Raw genomic sequence first — 18,882 nt, 5'->3', positions numbered from 1 at the left:
TATTGGTTTTCAAAAGTATGTATGATTACTCCAGTCCACATTTTGGCTGGGCTGAGCTTGTCTTACTCCCTGTCAGTTATTGCTGTGCTTACACTGTTAATGCCACGTCAGCTGCCTGCCTATTGAATACGCCAGCTTTGGCAGTATTTTCCCCAATTTTTGGACATATGCCCACTCAAGAGCTGCTTAAATTTTAATAGGGAGTACTCAGAGAAATCTTCTCATTCTAGGCCCTGATAAATTCTGTGCATCGGGAGCACTTGCAGAGAAGGTATTGCCAGACAAGGGTTTTAAGAATCGGTTGCTTTTTCTTATAAATTGAGCAGCTTCTTCAGAACTTATTGAAGGTGTGATTTGAAGAATTCAGACCTCTAGGAGGATCTGGTGGCAACTTATTTTCCTTAAGAAATGTTTTGAAAATGCCTGCTACGTGGAACAATCTGGTTTATTGAAATAACGAAGAGATTGCTTGCATCTTTGTTGTTCATAAAAACACATTAGAGGATCGGTCCTTGGCAGGTATCCAGAGAGGAGGTAAACCCTGCTAGAGGGAGAGAAGTCACCCCGAGTCTTGCTCCATCTTGTTGAGAGGCATTTTAGGAAGGAGCTCCCTCCTGCATGGGGCTGGCACACAGATTTCTTTCCCATGTCTTTATTTTTCTTTTCTTTCAGGCGTGCTATTTTATAGCTCTGAGAACATCCCCAGCTTACCGTTAAAGTCAGATAGTGTGGGGTGGTAAAAGGGTCTTCAAAAATAAAAGAAAACTGTCACTCTTCCAAACTTGGGCTTCTTCCAGGGCTGTCTCCAATATCCTTTGCTGTTTCACTCTGTTTCTCATGAATAAGATTCACTGAGGCAAAGGTTTGCCAGGCAGAGAAGGCAGGCAGTAGTGGTGCTCTCTTCTGCTTACGCTACCTGCATTGCCTTCCTGAGCTGCCGTTCCTACCAGGACACCTCTGTGTCCGAGAGCCCTTCCAGGCTGTCCCCAAAGAGGCCGAGGACTTGCTAAGATACAGCTGGTGACAGGCACTCTCAGTTCATATCAGGGCATTCTCAGAGGTGGGTTCCTTTCTCGTTCCATTGACTGCATCAGAAATTTGAGGTACTTTAGGTACCTCTGTCAAATGCCTAAGATAGTGTGTGCCTACATTTTGTGATGAAATTCTGGTGGTTAGGCAAGTAAATGATTCATTTTTTTTCTGATGCAGGTGTAGACATCTCTTTTTGAAAACACAGATGTATCTGATATTAACCCAGTCCATTTTCTAATCTGATATCACAGGAGAAAGTGATATTTGTATGCTTGACATTAAAATATCTTCCAATCAGTTAATGTAAAGCATCTGGTGTTTTTCTGTATTTTAATAAGCCCTAATAACAGCATTGCAATCCCTTAATGCTGTTTCTCATATTCTTGTTACAGTAGGTATATGGCACACATTTTCTGGTTTAAAAAGCTAAAAACAAATTTCAGCAATTTAATCTCAGTGTTAGAAAAAGGATCACAGCAGCTGCTATAGTATTTTGTATTTAAACTAGTTTTTGTAAAGACTCGTGACATGCTCCCTGGGAGCTAAATATTGACAAGCATGCTCTGGCAAGTAAGATCAAGCTTGGTGAGTTAACACAGCTCAAGTCTCTGCATTGACACTGTAACCCAAGTCTGAAAACTATTATCCTACTCCATTTATTTTGGCTTTATAGGTGATACTGTCCACTTGAATTAGGGATTTCTGCTGTATTTTTAATACTGTAACTGTGGATTCATATTTGATTTAGGACCACAGTACATGTAAGGTTGCTTGTACATCTGTGTTTGATGACATCTTCAGTAATGTATTGCGTATAGAATCACAAATGACAGCATAAAACCTTCATGACTTCAAACCTTTGAAACAGAAGTAAACATTGAGTGTAAAATAATTTTAAAATCACATTTATCTTTTATGCTGTAGAACACACCATGTCCTAAAACTGTGAGTCTGTGAAAGCTGTTGAACAAAAGTGAAGCTTGGACATGTATTCATTATGGGGTAAAATTTAGGAGATTAATTTTTATTTGTGTTTTGTAAGTAAAAAGAAAAATCCACGTTTTTTTCTAATTGTAAGTGCACCGTGTTTATAATGCTTATAGTTTACTTTTTGAATTTCTGAATAAAAAACTTAAGCGTATTTGGGCTTCTAGTAAATTTGGCATATACACTAAACTGATTACCAGATGCATTGTGCAACATATGGCATTGTACAGTCTTTGTGTGCTTCATAGTATTTTCTTAAATTATCAGCATTTGTTTTGATTCCAAAAATGCACTTGTCTCGGCTCTCTAGCACTTTGGACTTAAATGCTGGCTTTTCAGTGCTGAACAGATGTGTTAGAGTTTCACATGGAACATTTATGCTTTTGTAAGTCTTCCTCTTTGAGCTTTCCACACACAGTATTATGTCAGCGATAGCTCATGCAAATAGGATCTCTTCGTTTTCATATGTACATTGATTGCTTAAAATAACCGTCAGAATTCCTAATAATTCTGTGTGACCAAGAAGAACAAGAAAGCAACCCAGTTTTGCCCAAAGATACTACCCGCAGCGTGAATCAATTCTTTAAGATACGTTTTATTTTAGATTAGAGAAAAACAGGAAGGAAGGAGAACGTAATTCCTTTATGGGTGACAGCGACAGTCAACAACAGTCCTGTATGATTCCATGAACAGCCCTGTTCCCATGCTTGAGGCTGTGGTTTGAGTGGGCATAAACCTTCATCCATGAAAATGCACAGAACAAAGTGCCCAGGACATTAGTATGTAATTAATATGTAATTAGTATGTTAAAAGGTATCCTTCAAATTACCAGCGGTTTTAGAGAAAAGGGCAATATGACATCCCGGGGACAAGGGGCTCGTGACCAGGAGGGCTGACTGCTGCCTCTCCTGCTCAGGTGGAATTGCTTTCTTCACACACAGATTTCCAGGCCTCCCCTTGCACCCTTTCTCTTCTGTGAGATAAAAATATTATACCTTTGTATAGCATTTGGGTATCCTCTCCTAGAAGGCACTGCGTAAATGCCAGATATTGCTGGTATGTGTTTAGCAGCAGCAGTGTGTGTTCTGATCAGTATTTTAAAATCAACAAACACTTTGTGGGCCCCTGGCTTTCTGTTAATTGGCCTTTACTTTGGTCACTGAAGACCAGTGAACGCAGTTTAGGAGTTGCGTTGCTATCATTTTTCTTCAGTGGAAGCCGAGGGGATGAGTAAGTACATAAATTAAGTCCCTTACCCTCTGAGCTGCCCTCATTGGATAACAATTAAAATGATCTGACAGAGCAATGCACTAAATTCCCTCGCATCCCCTTATGTTGCTCTGAATACATCAAACAAATGAGTATTTAGGCCTATTAATGCTGTTATTTTTTATTAATGCAGAAAGCAGAGTAATGATACAGGTGTATAATTTCATCTTGAAATCAGCATTGAGTTGTGTGGCTGGTCACAAGCAGGACTGATATAACCATGTTTTAATTACCAACCCTTAGTAATATATCCAGAGCTAGTAAAGGCCTCAGCAAATAAGGTTTGTGCTTCCTTTGTGCCACAAATAGTTTACACAGCACGGACATGCTATTATTTTGCTTTCCATTAAGGCATTAGCTCTTCAGCCTGCTGTACACTCTCAGCTAAAGAAATGGCCTGAAACTTCCTGTAGTTGCGAAGGTTATTAAAAAGAAGGAACAGATGAAAAAGCCTTTCTTTAAAATTGTTATCCATGTGCGCAGCCAAGGTCTCAGATACAGCCAAGGTATCAACTCTCTGTTGGAGTGGGGGGCTCCTTTTCTTTTTTGGAAAATTAAGTATTGTCATGTAAACTTCATTACAAAAATACCGACGGGTAAGGAACTAAATATTTAGAAATGTATGTACCTAGTTATAAAACTGTACTTATAAAAAAGTGTTCTTGTGTAACAAGCACTGCACGTCTGTCATATAGTGTTTTAATGTCTTCAATAGTTATTAGCCAAATATTTCCATTATTACCATTCTGTGAGTAACTGCCATTCTTGAAACTGATTGATGTTTAGGAATAAAGCACTTTTATTACATGTTGCCAGCTTCTGAGGGCCAATCTTATAACCTACAGTGCCTTCAAAGGAGTGATGATACCTCCTCTTTCTGGAACTAATCACATCTGAAGAAAGTGAAAGGGTGAAAACATTTTTTTTTTCTGGAGAACTTTCATTGCGTTGTACACTATTCTGCTACAAAATGATTATAGTGTTTTATCTGCCAAAGGTGACACTAGGGGAAGATAACTTTACAGGAAGAGAGATGTTTGAGTATGGGCAACTAGCACTGTGCAGTGGCTTGGCTTGAGGCAGTGAATTTATTTGTGGGTTGATGAAACTGTGGTCTCAATTTTTCATTGTCTGGGTGCAAAACAGACTTCTGACAGGATCTGCTGCTTGCAAAGTCTTCGCTAACATTTCATTAGTTTAATTTGTGAGTTTGTGCTCTGTCTAGACCAGCACACAGATCTGCAATTTCAGGGAAGCAAAAGTACAAGTAAAAGAAAAGAGAACCCCCTGCCAAGAGTTTATCTTCTTAAGGCCACGCTGTCTTGCTAGGGCCTAGGCAATCTGTAATCATGCTTTGAGAGTTTTTCAAAGGAGGAAAGCTGTAAGAAAACATTGCAGGCAAGTTAGTGGTAAATATTGCTCAGAGGGGACTCATAGTTTGTGGAGCTTTTGTGCATATTTTGTGCATTATTTAAATTTCTTCATCCTCATCCTGCCTCTGTCCCTTAGAAACTGACCTCTAAAGACATAGTGCCCTCGGGCTCCAGCGGGAACTACGAGAGAATGGGAGCTTCTTGTGCTTTCCTCTCAAAATAAGGCAGAGAAAGAAACTGATACTAGTTTAACAGTGGCGTATAATGTAACGTCTGAGCAAGTTCAGATGCTGGCACTAATCTGAATGCACCAACACGAAGCTCGCAATGACTATATTTGTACTTTAGAGACCACCTAAAGTTGGAAAGCTTCTGCTCCAAAGATCCTTCAGGTTCCGTATTAAAATAAAGAAAGCAACTCTTGGGAGCTGAAGAATCCTCCCAAGAAACTATTTTCAGCAGGATAGAGTGGGAACCCAGCTGTTCTCTCCTAACTCATAATTTGATCACCAAATTATATGTGATCCTGCAAAAATCACATCCCTTCCAGCCTTCAGCCTTGTATGAACAGCTCTAGTTTTTGCTCTTGTTCACGTGAGTCTCTGTCTGCCCAGATCCCTTTGTGTCGAGCTCCAAAATTGCAAAGTGAAATTGTCAAAAGCCCCCATACTTTGCCTCTTTTCCCAGCCCTACCCTGGTAGCAGCAGCTTGCTTTCCAAATATCTCAACAGACTCTGGTATGGCCCTTCTTCTTTCCAAATGCCCACCAGCTTACAGACACGTGCAGATCCCCATGAACAGTCAAGGTAGGTAGTTTCCATTTATTGCTGGGAGAAAAAAAAGTGTCAGATAACTTCCTACTCATCCTATGGCAAGCAGATGAGTAGGGCTGTGTGCTTCAACTACCTTAGGTATAGCTATCAGTTCTCCTACTCTTGGTTGTGTGAGTCTTGAAAAACGGAAAGTGTTGAAATAAATGGCTATGATACACATAGTGTTGAAATAAACATTTATTTTAACACATTGTATGTGATGAGCCATTTATTTTAACACTTTTCACTTGAAGTGTTGAAATAACAGGTTTTATCAGGGGACGTGTCATCCACTGTTTTATGTATATGTGAATATGGAAATGTGCGTGTATATATACTCACACAGATTATATGGATATGTAATAATAATATGGTAGATGTGTGTGTAGACACGCACACTATTGCACAGGCAAATACAGTGTTTTCTGCTGAAATTGAGTCATTTGTTTCACAAAATTTTGTGTTCAAGCCATCGTATTTTTAATATATTTTATGTATCTATAAATAGTTCTAAATATATCCGTACATAAAATTGTGTATTACTAGATAGTAGCAACTGGATGAGATAGATAAAATAGAGAGATAGACAAAATAAAATAGATAAACCTCAAAATAAGATAAGAATGATCCTGAGTTATGTAAAGGGAGAATGAAATACTTCATCTGAGCTTTCTAGGTACCTAGATCTGGTTTCTTTAGTTTGCTGTACTTTCATAAGCTCTGCTTCCTTTCCTGTAATGGACTTCTTAGACAAGTGGTGATTAAACAGTACAAGGTATGCTTCAGGTTTTGTAAATAACCTGAAAAGTTGTTGTACTGCATTTTTGTGTAATGCTTTTATTTTTAAATGCACTGTAGGAGCCTCAGTGCCCTGCTCAGCAGCCAGTCACCACTCTTCCAGTGTGCCCTTAGATATATACTAAATTGCCTTTGTGTGGTTAGAATTATGTATGCGCTAAAGTACAGGCACAGGCACATAGACACACGCGTACATCCCGCTTTCTGGCACCAGGGTCATGTTGACCATAGTAGTTGTTGTTGTTAAGGAGGTTAAAACCATCTCAAACAAAGGTAGCGCTGCCTCTGGGGCTGACAGAGGCAAGGCTGCCTTTGAACAAATCTGTAAGCTTCTGGGTAAATAGCCACAGACACTTCTACTAGGCTTTGAGTTACACACATCTGCCTTTGCACCGAAATAAATGGGCAGCGAGACCTGCCGTGTGTTAAAGTGAAGCACTTGCATCTTTCGGGGAGACGGATTGTGCAGCAGAGTTTGGCAGGAACTCATTTGTCCCTCCGCGATGGCTGCAATGGTCTTGTCCGGTAACTGCGGGCAATATTTCTTAGATGGGCTGTCCCTTGGCTTTTGTGCTGGTCTAATTCTCATGTCTTTTTCCTTGTGTATGTTGGGAGCATACCTCAGTTATTAGCACTACTTTTATTATTTCATCATTACTGTTGTAATTTTATTTGTTTTATTTTATTAGTACTACTACTCTCTCGGTAAAAGGCAAGTGTTGTGCTGGCCCAGCGGAGGAGTGCAGTGCAAAAGGTGCCAGACCTCCTTCGGCAGCGCGCTGTGCTCAGCTCCGTGGCACCAAACCAGGTGGCTCAGGCTCTAAGTCATGGCGGAGAGCAATCGCAAAGCAGTCAGGAAAAAGAAAGGGCCTACCAAGCCAACCGAAGAACATGTAAAGCACGGTGTGAGACAATTTCCAGCTTCAAGTCAAACCGAAGTAGAAGGCATGAATGAAATTAAATAATGAACACCTGATAAACTGCAACAGAAAATGCTTTGCTAGGTTTCATGCAGATCGCCAGAAGTATCGATTTTTAGTGGATCTGTAGTTTTCAGTGAGAGAATGGCTTTGTTAGAAAATGTTTAACCAGCTCTTGCAGCAATCACAAAACAATTTTTATCTGTCCTCTTGATTTTTCCTACTGAAGTTTGATATGAGTGAAAATTCCCTCAGGTCTTCCTGGATAAATAATATTTACAGATAAGAAAAATTTACATTTTCCCCTCTCTCTTTCTCTGATTCTAACCTTTTTAATTGAGAGAAGTCTCTGATGACTGCTAAACATTTATTGAATGAGAACTCTGGTGATTTTATGAACTTTCAGCTGAAAGAGCATAAATAATGATTAGTATCAATTCAAAAACGGTAAAAATAAATTCTAAAAAAGACACTGATTTTTCTCTGTGTTTATGAAGGCTCCACCATTATTTTCTATTCGGGTACAATTTTCTTCCAAAGGAAACATGAAACAAAATGATTGCTTCTTTTTGCCAGTCACAGGTTGGACTCAAACCCGTAGGTATCCAAAATAGAATCAAATAAGAAGTAAGCTTTGAAATAAAAAGGAAGGGTGAAATAAGTATTGGAGAAAATATTAATACACCATCAGTTTATCAAACCATAAATGTCATAGATAGTCACAATATGCTAACAAAAACGAGTAGAATGCAGTCATTCGATATGGTTTCAAGAGCCAGCGATGGCAGAGCGACATAGAAATTGTTTCAAATCTGCAGAATCATTAACTGTATTCTGAAGTCTTGGGGTAAAGTCCTGACTTCACTGCAGTCAGCAGAACCTTCGCCTTTGATTTGGTAGTGTTGGCGCATCACCCTTCAAAAATTACCAATTAAATGAAACGTTAGGTAGCCATTGCTTTGAAAATGTAGGCTAACTGCTGCAGAGACATCCCATAAAATGAATATTCCCTCAGATGCTCCATTTGGTAAATGAATATTTAAAAGTTTTGGTTGGAAATAGCCAGAGCCTGAGTAAATAGTGCATTATTATTAGTGACTTTGGCAAATGGCTGTTAATGTGCGAGTAGTATTGGACTGAAGGACTGACCAGGCTGTGAAATAGATAGGGAACAGTGAAGAGAGTCTTCTCTGGATCCTGAGAAGTGGTGGGCTGTGCACCATTAAAGCTGTGACAAGGTCCATCTTGAACTTGCTCTTTGGGCACTTCCTGTATTTTTTAGTGCGCTGAATATTGTGCGTCCCATTTAGGGACCTCATAACAGCTGTGCATAGTCTTTCTCTCTAAACATGTCTATTCATTGGGTTTTCTTCTGCATATAAATGCATTCTCTGGCCATTTTGAAGGATGTGCCTGCTACACTGTTTCATTAAACTGCCGCGTTATCGGGTAATTGTTTAAACATAATGCCATAGCACTATCAAAAGGAAAGGTGAACTAATGGCATTTGCAAATGTCAGGGATTATCTTAACACTTTTATTATAGTTTATAAAAAGTAGGTTCAGGGCATTCCATGGCAATTATTTCCACAGAAATTGGTTATTTAAATAAATTGCTAATTATCTGGATATGACAGTATTGAAAACCCTACTAATGAGTTATTTGATAAGTGTAGCTTATGATGGCCACCTACAGGTGGGAGAGAGGAGGAACATATAGAATAATTGCAATCAGAAGGAATGCAATGCAGATGAATTGTGTATAACCTGCACATTTCCCTGGACTGTTTGCAAGTGCAGATGATATATATATGTAAAGTGCTTTGATCACCAGTACTAGGCAGCATACACATTATGCAGAAAATGTCTTACCAAAGAATTGTGTTTTCTGTGTTTTTTTTCCTAATCCCCAAACTTTCTTATCTAGTTACTTCCCGCTGCATTGGATTGATCATCTACAATGCCTGAACTTTCCCAGATCAATTCCCTTGTGTAATGCTTTTTCACCAAAGTCTTATATTTGCTGTCATTGGCTTCTTTTGTCACTACCTTTATTAATTTTAACAGTCAGGGAGATAACAATGTCAGCTGTCTTCTGAGAATGTATTTACAGAGGGAGAGAGGGTGATGTTGCTTAGATTTTGGGGGTTTATTTTTTTTTAGCAGCACAGACCTTATCAGTAATTTATTAAACAAAAATAATGTATCAGCTAATTTTTCTTTGTAATATTTAGGCTCTGTGGTTTAAATCTGATATTAAATTTGTAAAGAAGAACTGCAGTGTAATATAATATAATGCAAATTAAAAATTAATTTTACTCTACAATGCACAAAATAGGGAGAATTATGACCCAAATTCGTTTTTATTCCATCTAGTAACCATAGATACAAAAATTTGCTTTTGAGTCATCTACTCACCAAAGGTATGAGGGTTTGCTTTCCTTTTAAATCTGTTTCTTTTGTTGATAGAGAGTTTGATAAAGACCATTCAGACTGTTTCAAGATTCAGGCTCAGTATTATCAGTCTGAATTGATTCACCTCATTTCTGCCGGCTGTTTTTTAATGGACCCGGATCATCTTTACCTAAAGGCCCATTTAGAGCTGCTGCAAATATGTGTTAAAAACTTTAAACTACCACATTGGTGTAATATGTTGCAAGTGAGAATGCAGCCCAGTATTCAGGACTTCTGAGACTGCTTTTTTTTCCCCATTGGTGGATCACTGCCAAAGCTACTGGGTTGCTTGAAGCTTAACGCCATGCTGCTTCTTGAAGAAGGCATTAAGTTTGGCTCTCAAGCCTCAATCTAGTGAATATTTTTGGTGCTTGACAGGATCAAGTCCTCTGGGGACTCCAAGGACTTATGAAGTTGTTATAAAACATGTGTCTTCTGGCATCGGTAAGGGGTTGTTTACTTCCTAAGGAAAAATAAAGAATCAAACAAGTAAGTAGGTATAATACCTCTCATCAGTTTGTCACCAGTCTGCTATCCTCAGAGGGCAAGGGCAGCTCTGCCTACCTGCGCTGATCAGGGAGAGGCATTTGATTGACGTATGTTCTGCTTCTCCTTCATGTTGTATTTTGCCTATTGCATTTCCTTGGCTGCAGTCCCTGATAGTCACAAAAAATCTGTCTTTTTATTAAAAAAAAATAAATAAAAGAAAAGAAAACCAAAACTCTTTGTTTTAAGGCAAGAAAAGGGTCAGGGACTTTTGTATCATATAATTATTTCATTGTTTAAATCTTTCTATAATAGCAAGTATTTGTTCCATAATTAATGAGAGACTTGAAAGAGTAGTTTTCAACATAGGGTAGCATGTCATCTCCACCAGGTATTTTTCCATCTGTCTTTCATTTTCAAGTCTCACTCCCCTGCTTGAGGCCTGGATAAATGGACTTTGTTTATTAAATCTCATTATTTTACAGCAAGGTAAATGATAGCCACATCTAGCATCTGGTAGCAGCTGTAATGCTACTATCAAGAGAGTACCATATCAGCAGTTTCCCCAGCTACGGGTGCTTAACTAGTGGAATTACAGGTCCCAACATGTCAAAGTATGTGGTAGATGTTTATTTGTTAGCATGTGAGCTGTCTTTCAAATGCATGCTGCATTTGGATCTCAGCTTCTTAAACACCACTGGATTTATCAGACAACATTCTGCAAATTCCCACTACTACTTACAGCTCTTTTAAAATTTGGCATTAAATCTCCTTTATTTCAACCTTTTAAAAACTCCTTCACCACAGATCTCTGTAATGGAATTTATTACCTTCCTGTGGCACTTAGATGAAAATACAAGAAAATAGAGACTCTAGGTCGAATTCAATGCTCGTTTGCTTTTTGTTATTATTTGCTTTTTTTTTTTTTTTTTTATAGCTTGGCATCGCTATTGTTTGTATTCTTTCTTTATTTTTGACCTTTAATCTGGAAGGTTGTTTCACCGTTTCATTAGGCAGTAGGATCTCTATCACAAGTAAATCACATGGTATTCCAGACCAGCAGCTTTTATTACAGAAGGGGAAGCTTCTGAACTGTTGATCAAGAAATGCAGGGGAGAACGGCTGCACTTTCTGATGTGCTTGTTCCGTATTCTGTAGACTAAAGTAAAAAATACTGGGATGAGGAGTGACAGTCAACCCTCTGATTGTCATTAGAGCCATTTATTTACTCTCATCAGAAGCACTCCTGAAATGTTTTTAAATTCATTTGGGTGAATTATAGATGAATGGAATACTTTTGCAATCGTACCAATTTATCACTAATTTACTAATCACCGAATGTAAGTAATAACTCATATTATGAATATCAAGAGCAGGTAGTACTAAAAAGTACCTGTGTTCCGTAATAAATTCTAAGTCTCATTGCCATCTCCGCTAGGCTTCATCAAATCATATGCTTGATTTCTTTGGGCTGAATGAAGGCCTTTCTGATTACCTATTGTGCTGAAACCTTAAATAAACTGTCATTTGCTCCTTTTCCTCTACTGACCATTGTACAGAGACAGTCATTTAAGTGAAAAGGTGGCTAATTTAATCAGACTGAAGAAAGGAACAATTATATTCTGGAAATATTTTCTTGTGGAACTCTTTGCTACAAGATATCATTAAGGTCAAGGGTCTATAAGGCTTAAAAACTGATTGAATGCAAACTCTCAGAGTTACATTGGGGTTAAAAGAATATAAACCTTCATGCCTCCAGGCAGATGTCAGTTTTTAACTCATGCAGATCAGGAGAAATTTCCCTCTAGCCACATGATTTCAGAGTTACCAGCGTCTGTATTCACCTTTCTAAAAAATAACTACCTCATCACAGTGAGATTCTGGAGCAGCTGTGTCAGTGCCTGAAAGCGATACGGCAAGTCTGATGCTTACCTGTAGCCTCAATTTCAAACACTGAGTATCTGAAGAATTTCATGAACATCAACTTTTTGATGAGACTATTTTCAATGGTTTTGGCTGTGTAGTGTATGTCTTGACATGTATGCCCTCCGAAAGGCTTTATAAAGAGATCTGTGAGACCAAACAGCATGGCTTCATTCTTACTGTCTCAAGTCTTACTCTAAGACTGGGCCGTCAATTCTGTCGTAATATTTGCTCTTCGGACACTAGCAGTCATCCTCTTTCAGAGAACCATTCTGTTCCTTTCAAATGCATTACAATCGATCTAGCTCAAATGATGGCAAATAGTCATTAGTGTCCTGTGGAAAGTTCCCGTTCAGCTCCAGCTCCTTTCTGTGATCTGTTCTGGCATGATCTTAGATCCTTTTAGGCAGTTTTGGTGAGATTTCTAATTTTTATGAACCAGGCTCTAGTTTTCACCAAAACACACTGATAGTGCATCTTGGGTTAGGCAGTCCATTTATGCAAATGAAAGTTTATATGCTCAAAACATTGTATCTCTATGCAGTCTCTGTTAAACTGGCAAGAAGTATCTGTGTAAAGCCTGTGAGCAGTCCTGATCCCTAACATGGGCGTGGAAAAACATCCAGTGTGTCTTGATGGCAGGTGAAAGAGTCTATCTGATCAGATAGTGAGTCTTCTGGTTTTTGCTCAGGTGCAGAGATCAGCTATTGAAGAAGGAGGAGGTGTTGTATTAAGTACACAATGAGAAGGTGTCTATACTGCGGCAGCACAAGTTGTCATTGCCCAAGAAGATAATTTTGTGCTGAATCCAGAGCAGGTGTCAATAGAGACTGTATAGCTGAGCTTTTGGGTGTGAACGTGTTTAATACTGATGGCCCAGGGTCTCCTGTGAATTCACTGTTGTCTGTCAGGGTTACAGTGAGGGGCAGTGGTATGTTGCAAAAGGCAATGTGAGCTGAAGACAGAGTATTTTTAATGGTTAAGACAAACCAAATTTCAGTTTTCTGTAATGGAAAATTAGCTTGAAAGAGCAGCTCCTTGACAAAGTGAGAGTGCAGCTGCCCTGTTTAAAGCAAAACATGACAGGTTTTGTGACCTGAACTTGTGTGGCATCATTCTCCTCATTGACCCTTACAGCCAGACCGAAGAGGTCTTAGCTGATGAACAAGTAAGGCAGAGGGTCTTTCTAGAGAGCAGAATCCTGAGCCAACAGTAGGTCCTACATGGCGATCAGTAAAACTCTGCCTGAGAGGAAGCACTGATGGGGACACTGGAGGGAGGGTAGGTGCTGAACTCAGTGAGACAGGGCTGCTTGAAAAAAGCAACTTATCCTTTACTAAAGACTTTCTTAGATTAAAAATCCAGCCAGAAGACTGCAGTACTTCTGTCTCAGAAAGGGTAAAGAAAGAATGGCAAAACAGCTTGTTTGGGTTGAAGAAGAAGTTTAGTCTGAAGGAGATGAGGATGTTGGTCGGGCAGAGGTGTGGTGATGCAGCGGCTACTGTTTCCGCATGGGCTCTTTTCCCGCACTTCTTAATTGTGGTTTCTTCTTCCTCTTGCTTTGTTCATTGCATTGGTTTTATTTCTTTCTTGCCTTTTGGTTATTTGCTCTTGCAGAAGGTCAAAGCTTTAAAGATTATAAAAATACCCATGGAGGCTGTGCATCATGTCATGGTATTTCCCCAAGTCACCTAATACAGTACCAAAAAAAAAAACCAAACCAACATTTCTAGCACTTCCTTGCCTAGGTTGACAGCCGGCCAGTTCCTCTGGGAGAGATTTGTCCCTCCATTACACTACTGTATTGTTGTCCAATGATAACATAAAATTATCCTAAAGGTTCTCTAAATTAAGTAGAAATTTTAAGAATACGGGAGTTATCTAGAGAAATTGCAACTAGCCTAAAAAATAAATAACTGAAAGTGTCAGCTGTCTGTGCTATCCATCATTTAATAAGCAGCATCTGTATGCATATTTTAAATACTTGCATGCCATCAATAGGATGCAGCCAAAGCAGATGCATTGCAGACACAGTGTATTGAGACTTTAATCATAATTCCTCCAAATGTAGCAGGGAGTTGTCTGACTCAGCCTCTTTATACCATTTGAAAATGCAAGCTCTAGTCTTGGAGATACAACCATAAATGAATATACTTTATTCTTTTGAGCTTCTGACTATCGTGTTAATAGTTAAAGGGGGCTTACTTAAAGGATTACCCAAATCTACAAACATCCAAAGAGGAAGCATATTAAGTAATATATGAAATGTCAAGTGCAGTGAAATGGCACTTTTAAACAATTTTTAGTCAGACATAAATAAATGAGATGTTCCCTCTTACTTGAACAACATCTATGTTCAAAAAATCAACCTGGTTCTTTGTGTAGAAACATAGATCTCTTTGTCTACAGTGTACTGTACGGTGAAGTATTGCTTTCTGTCTCAGACATTGTTAGTCTTTGTTCTGAGCATCAGCTAAAGTGTTCAAGCCAGCTTTGCAATGTTTATCTAAATGTTTCTGCAATTTTTTTTTTTTATTTCAGCCAAATTCATAATACTTTACAAGTATTGATACCACTTGAAACCCACTTGGTGTCAATTTATAAATGAACATAACCTCTGCATCTCGGAATTCGGTGTTAGTTCCTGATGTTCCTACCATGAGGGATGTGCAAGTTATATCAGGGTGTGTTCTGATGTTGCTAACAAAATGTTCTGGTTTTCTGCAGGAAATGCCATTAGGCCCATCGCCCTCCGCGCAGTGTCTGCCATAGCCCGTGCTCTCCCAGGATTTCCCATCTTGGCAACTGGAGGCATCGATTCTGCTGAAAGTGGGCTCCAGTTTCTGCACAGCGGGGCTTCTGTTTTACAGGTACCTTTTCTTTCTTTAAAACATTAAAAATAAAATAACTGTAATTAAAACCGTAATGTATCTTCCTTTCAAACATTAGCATAGTGGGGGTTTTATACCATTGAAAGGAATTTTCGTGGTTTTAGCTTCATGCTTCTTGCTAAGAGACATTCATTTCAGATGGAGGAGAAGGAGGAGTTGCCAAAAGAAGACTTTGGGTGTCCCAATACCAATCTGGGAAAAGGCTAGCCAGGAGTATGTTATCACTTTCTTTCTCTGACCTGTAGGATTTAAACTTTAAACATCTCTCCCTTGTCATACAAACAAGGTTGACACGGAGTTAAGCTTGAGCTACCTGATCTTCCTTTATTCTCAGATTTGTCTTCTGCAAAGAGCCTTTTCAAGGGGAGAGGGATTTCAAAGAGCACTACTTTGGTCCCACTGAAGCCAGTTTAAAGTATCTTGTGTTTATCCAGGCATCTGTGTCCCTTAAGCATGCTTATTGGAACAGGAGGTGCAGAGCTGTACCTTCTGCATATGGTGCTGGCATCGCAGCCCATTGCATTGGAGTGAGGTGTTGGACTGCATGCAGTAGTTGAGGCTGTTTACATTGCCTGATGGGTTGTTTTGAGGTCCTGCCCAGACTGGCATGGTCAGTTAGTCCTTGTCATGGAAGGAAGCCTTGGTGGCCTGTTATGGGCACCAGGAAATTGGCTGGAAATCAGCCCCTTACCTGCTCTGCTAGGCATGTCAGGGCACTGTTGCAGCATATATGTTAGAATGGCTGATAAGGAGCAGGTGGTGGTTGTGTTATATTATTCCATTGTATATTGTTACATTCTGGTAGATACTCATCCTCTTTATCTGTAGTTCCCATCATAGACAACAGCAGCTGTGGATCCTGTGGATATCAGCTTTGTGTCACTCCATGGGATGACTGGAGTGGTTTCATTCCCACAATTCAGTTTGACATTAAAATTAGATTCTGTGTGGCCATCCTTTCTGCACAGCTATGGTGACTGCTGAGATTAGTCATTTGCTTGCTACGTTTCAGAAAAAAAAAAAAAGGCCAACTCAATGCTTTGCTTTGGTTGGGTTTTTTAATGCACATCAAAGTTAGCATCTCTGGGAGCTGAAGTAGAAAGCTACTGCATTTTTATAGACTTACTATGTTCTTTGGATTTATTAATACTTTTTCCTATTTTTTTTAGTTTGTATTAGAATGTCTCAAACTCTTCTTTTCCCGTGGACAGGCAAAAGATCTACCTTTCTTACATGATGGTCTGAGAGCTTCTTCCACATAAATACTAAGTAACGGTACCAATTACAGAGCAGCAATTGTCTACAAAAAAGTAGGATTGGCAAGGGAATGTTTTTAGTGCTATAGATGCATTTCATTTGTTATTGCTAATAGAGCTGCAGTTTCGATGGCTTTGTCTGTAACAATGTTACGTGATCTGAACTACACAGGGTGGAATGATTTTCTGTTCTACGTCTGCTGTATCTGTTTCTGGATGACTAAAAATGAAGTTTTTTAATGTCATGTGTGCATTTTTCCTTTACATAGACTGTGTAGCTGTTTATTTTTTATTATTTCTTTTCTTTTTTGTTGGTTTGCCAATGGTAATGGGAAATTCTGAACTATAATTAAACGCAGACATCCCAGTCAGTGCTCAAGAGAAGGAATACTGGATTTACAAAACATTAATTCTTGTTTTCTTTTTAGTAATAATCAAGTTCTCTGGAACTGGCTTCCAGAAATGACTTGGATCTATACTGGCCTTCTGCCCTTTACAGAACAATTTCTCTTTTCAACAGATTTTTCCCAGAGATGGTGAAAAACTCTTTTCTTGTCCTTAGGCTTCACCAGTTTAACTTAAATCATCTCTAGAACTGATTTTAAATTCCTCTGGATCAAACCTATCCTCAGTTTGAATGGCTTATTTCTGTTTCACTAAATTAGGGAAGTCATTTAAACTAATCTGAGATAAATGGATTCTAAAGCTGCTGTGTAGGTAAGGGTCTCAACTAGTTCAATTACATTTATTTAAAAATAAGCCTTTAGTAAACTTCATGCAAGATTGTGAGTACAGGCCATAAGTCTTTCCCTCATCTTGGGAAAGGCAAATGGAAGGGAGAGGGAAACAAGTAACCTCTATAGACAGTCTTACAAGAAATACACTTGACCAGGGCTAGACTGAAAGTTTTATGTGCTGCTCAGGAAAGATTCATTGTGATAGACAGAAGAAGACAGCCTCATCTTCATAGGTCATCTGTGGAACTTAATTAGGATTATGAGAATAATTGCCATTGTTTTCCTTCTTAACAGAGTCATACGAATAGCTGGCTAATATACTTTTCCCTGAATCCCAATCTCTCTCTCACGTCCTTGGTATCAAATGACCAAGTTGTTCCCTCTTCGACAGTCAAAGCCTCTGTTGCTTATCGTAATAGCTTTGACAGTTCACTTCTGCTTTCTCAGTACCAAAATACAGAGCAACTACAGAATGTGGAGATAACATCGAATAGAGTGATCTACTGAATGATTCAGTGTGTTAAGATTCACTACATAGCAAATCCCTGAGTTAAGTAGGTAGAAGCTGGGACTGTGCTGGGGGAATTATATATGCGTCCCATAGCCTTATCTTAAATATCTGCTTTGGACACTGCTGGAGATGGTGCTGAATAGGCACTTTGACTGACACATTATTGCACATTTTGTGATCTTACTTCACATATCCAAAACCACAAGGACACCTTATGACTGATTCAGAGGCAGAAAGCAAGCAGCCTGGGCTTTGGCAGTGCTGGAGTGAGCTCTGTGCTCAGCTGTGCCGAATGAGCAGTGGTCTCAAAACCTGGGAGTGGGTACTGCCACTGCTATCACTGCCCTGTTACACAGAATAGCGTGTGGGTGTTTCCTCTTTAGCAGTATTCTGAAAGGTTAGGGAACGTCAGTTCATCCAGCATTAAACGCAGTCTCATACCACTTGGCCATTGGGCTTCCCTTCATTTTGCCTAGACAAGAGTCCTGCGTCTTCTCTGCCGTGAGAGGGTGACGTTCATGGGCTAAGATAATACGAAGGCTTTGTGTGAGTTGATTTAATCGCCATGTGGCGTATCTCTTAGAGAAGAGGTTTATGAATAATAAATGTACCTCCATTAAAAGCAAGATCAGGTTTTCCTCTGCAGCTATTTCACCTACAATCAGTTCTCCATTATTTTTTCCAATTGCTTTTATTTTTAAAATGTGGGGATTTATATTCCATTTACGAAATCATCATACACAGGAATGCAAGTCAGGAGTCAGGTGGTAAGCCATATTTTGATATATCCTCAAGCAGTATTAAGCAGGTATATTAGGGAATGGTAAGGGGAGAGAGTTTCAGTATTCAAAGTGTGTTCTGTCCCCTCCTTTAGAAGATGGAGGGCAACATCTTAGTGTCGTTACTGGCAAAAAGTTCATGTGTAAGAAAGTTTTGCAGCAGGTATAGAAAACAAACTGGATCATTGCAGTCACTAGCAGCTGGGCTTAACATTTTTTACAGAAATTTAACAGAGCATTCTTCCAATTTGTGGAATTCAGAAACAGTTGCAAAAAGACCCCACGTGTTTTTTTTTATTTTTCATTAAAAATGTTGAAACATTTAAATCATTCTTCAGCTGATTCCATAGCATAATACTTTTTTGTAACATACCCAAATCCACCAATCCCTTTTCAGTACAGGCACAAAATTAAAAAAAATAAAAACTTTATTTATGGAGATAATCCTGCACTCATTGCATACCAAAAGCTCCAGAAATGCCTAGCTGCATCTTTCTGAGGTACAGTTCATTACTATAGGCTTCCAGTGAGGCTGAAGTATTTTTTTTTAATTTAAGTAAGCTTTTTTTTAAAGCCCAAATTTATCAAAATAAGAGGTATATCGGATTTTTTTGCATCTTTTGCATCATGTGTGTGATTTACCATGTCACATTG

General features: G+C 38.9%; 1 protein-coding gene across 1 annotated transcript in view; it reads left to right on the top strand.

The window, feature by feature from the left end:
* The window catches only part of DPYD (dihydropyrimidine dehydrogenase), a gene marked incomplete at both ends in the record, with an annotated part of 361,757 nt that overhangs the window by 280,651 nt on the left and 62,224 nt on the right, over nucleotides 1–18,882 (top strand). Inside the window, one exon of the mRNA XM_082314522.1 lies at nucleotides 14,782–14,924. Coding sequence (XP_082170648.1) covers nucleotides 14,782–14,924 — 143 coding nt within the window. The remainder of the gene's footprint in view (nucleotides 1–14,781; nucleotides 14,925–18,882) is intronic.

Source organism: Platalea leucorodia (genome assembly GCF_965183815.1).
Source record: "Platalea leucorodia genome assembly, chromosome: 5".
Lineage (NCBI taxonomy): Eukaryota > Metazoa > Chordata > Aves > Pelecaniformes > Threskiornithidae > Platalea > Platalea leucorodia.
Note: the sequence above shows the minus strand (reverse complement) of the source record. Positions and strands in the feature narration are given on the sequence as shown.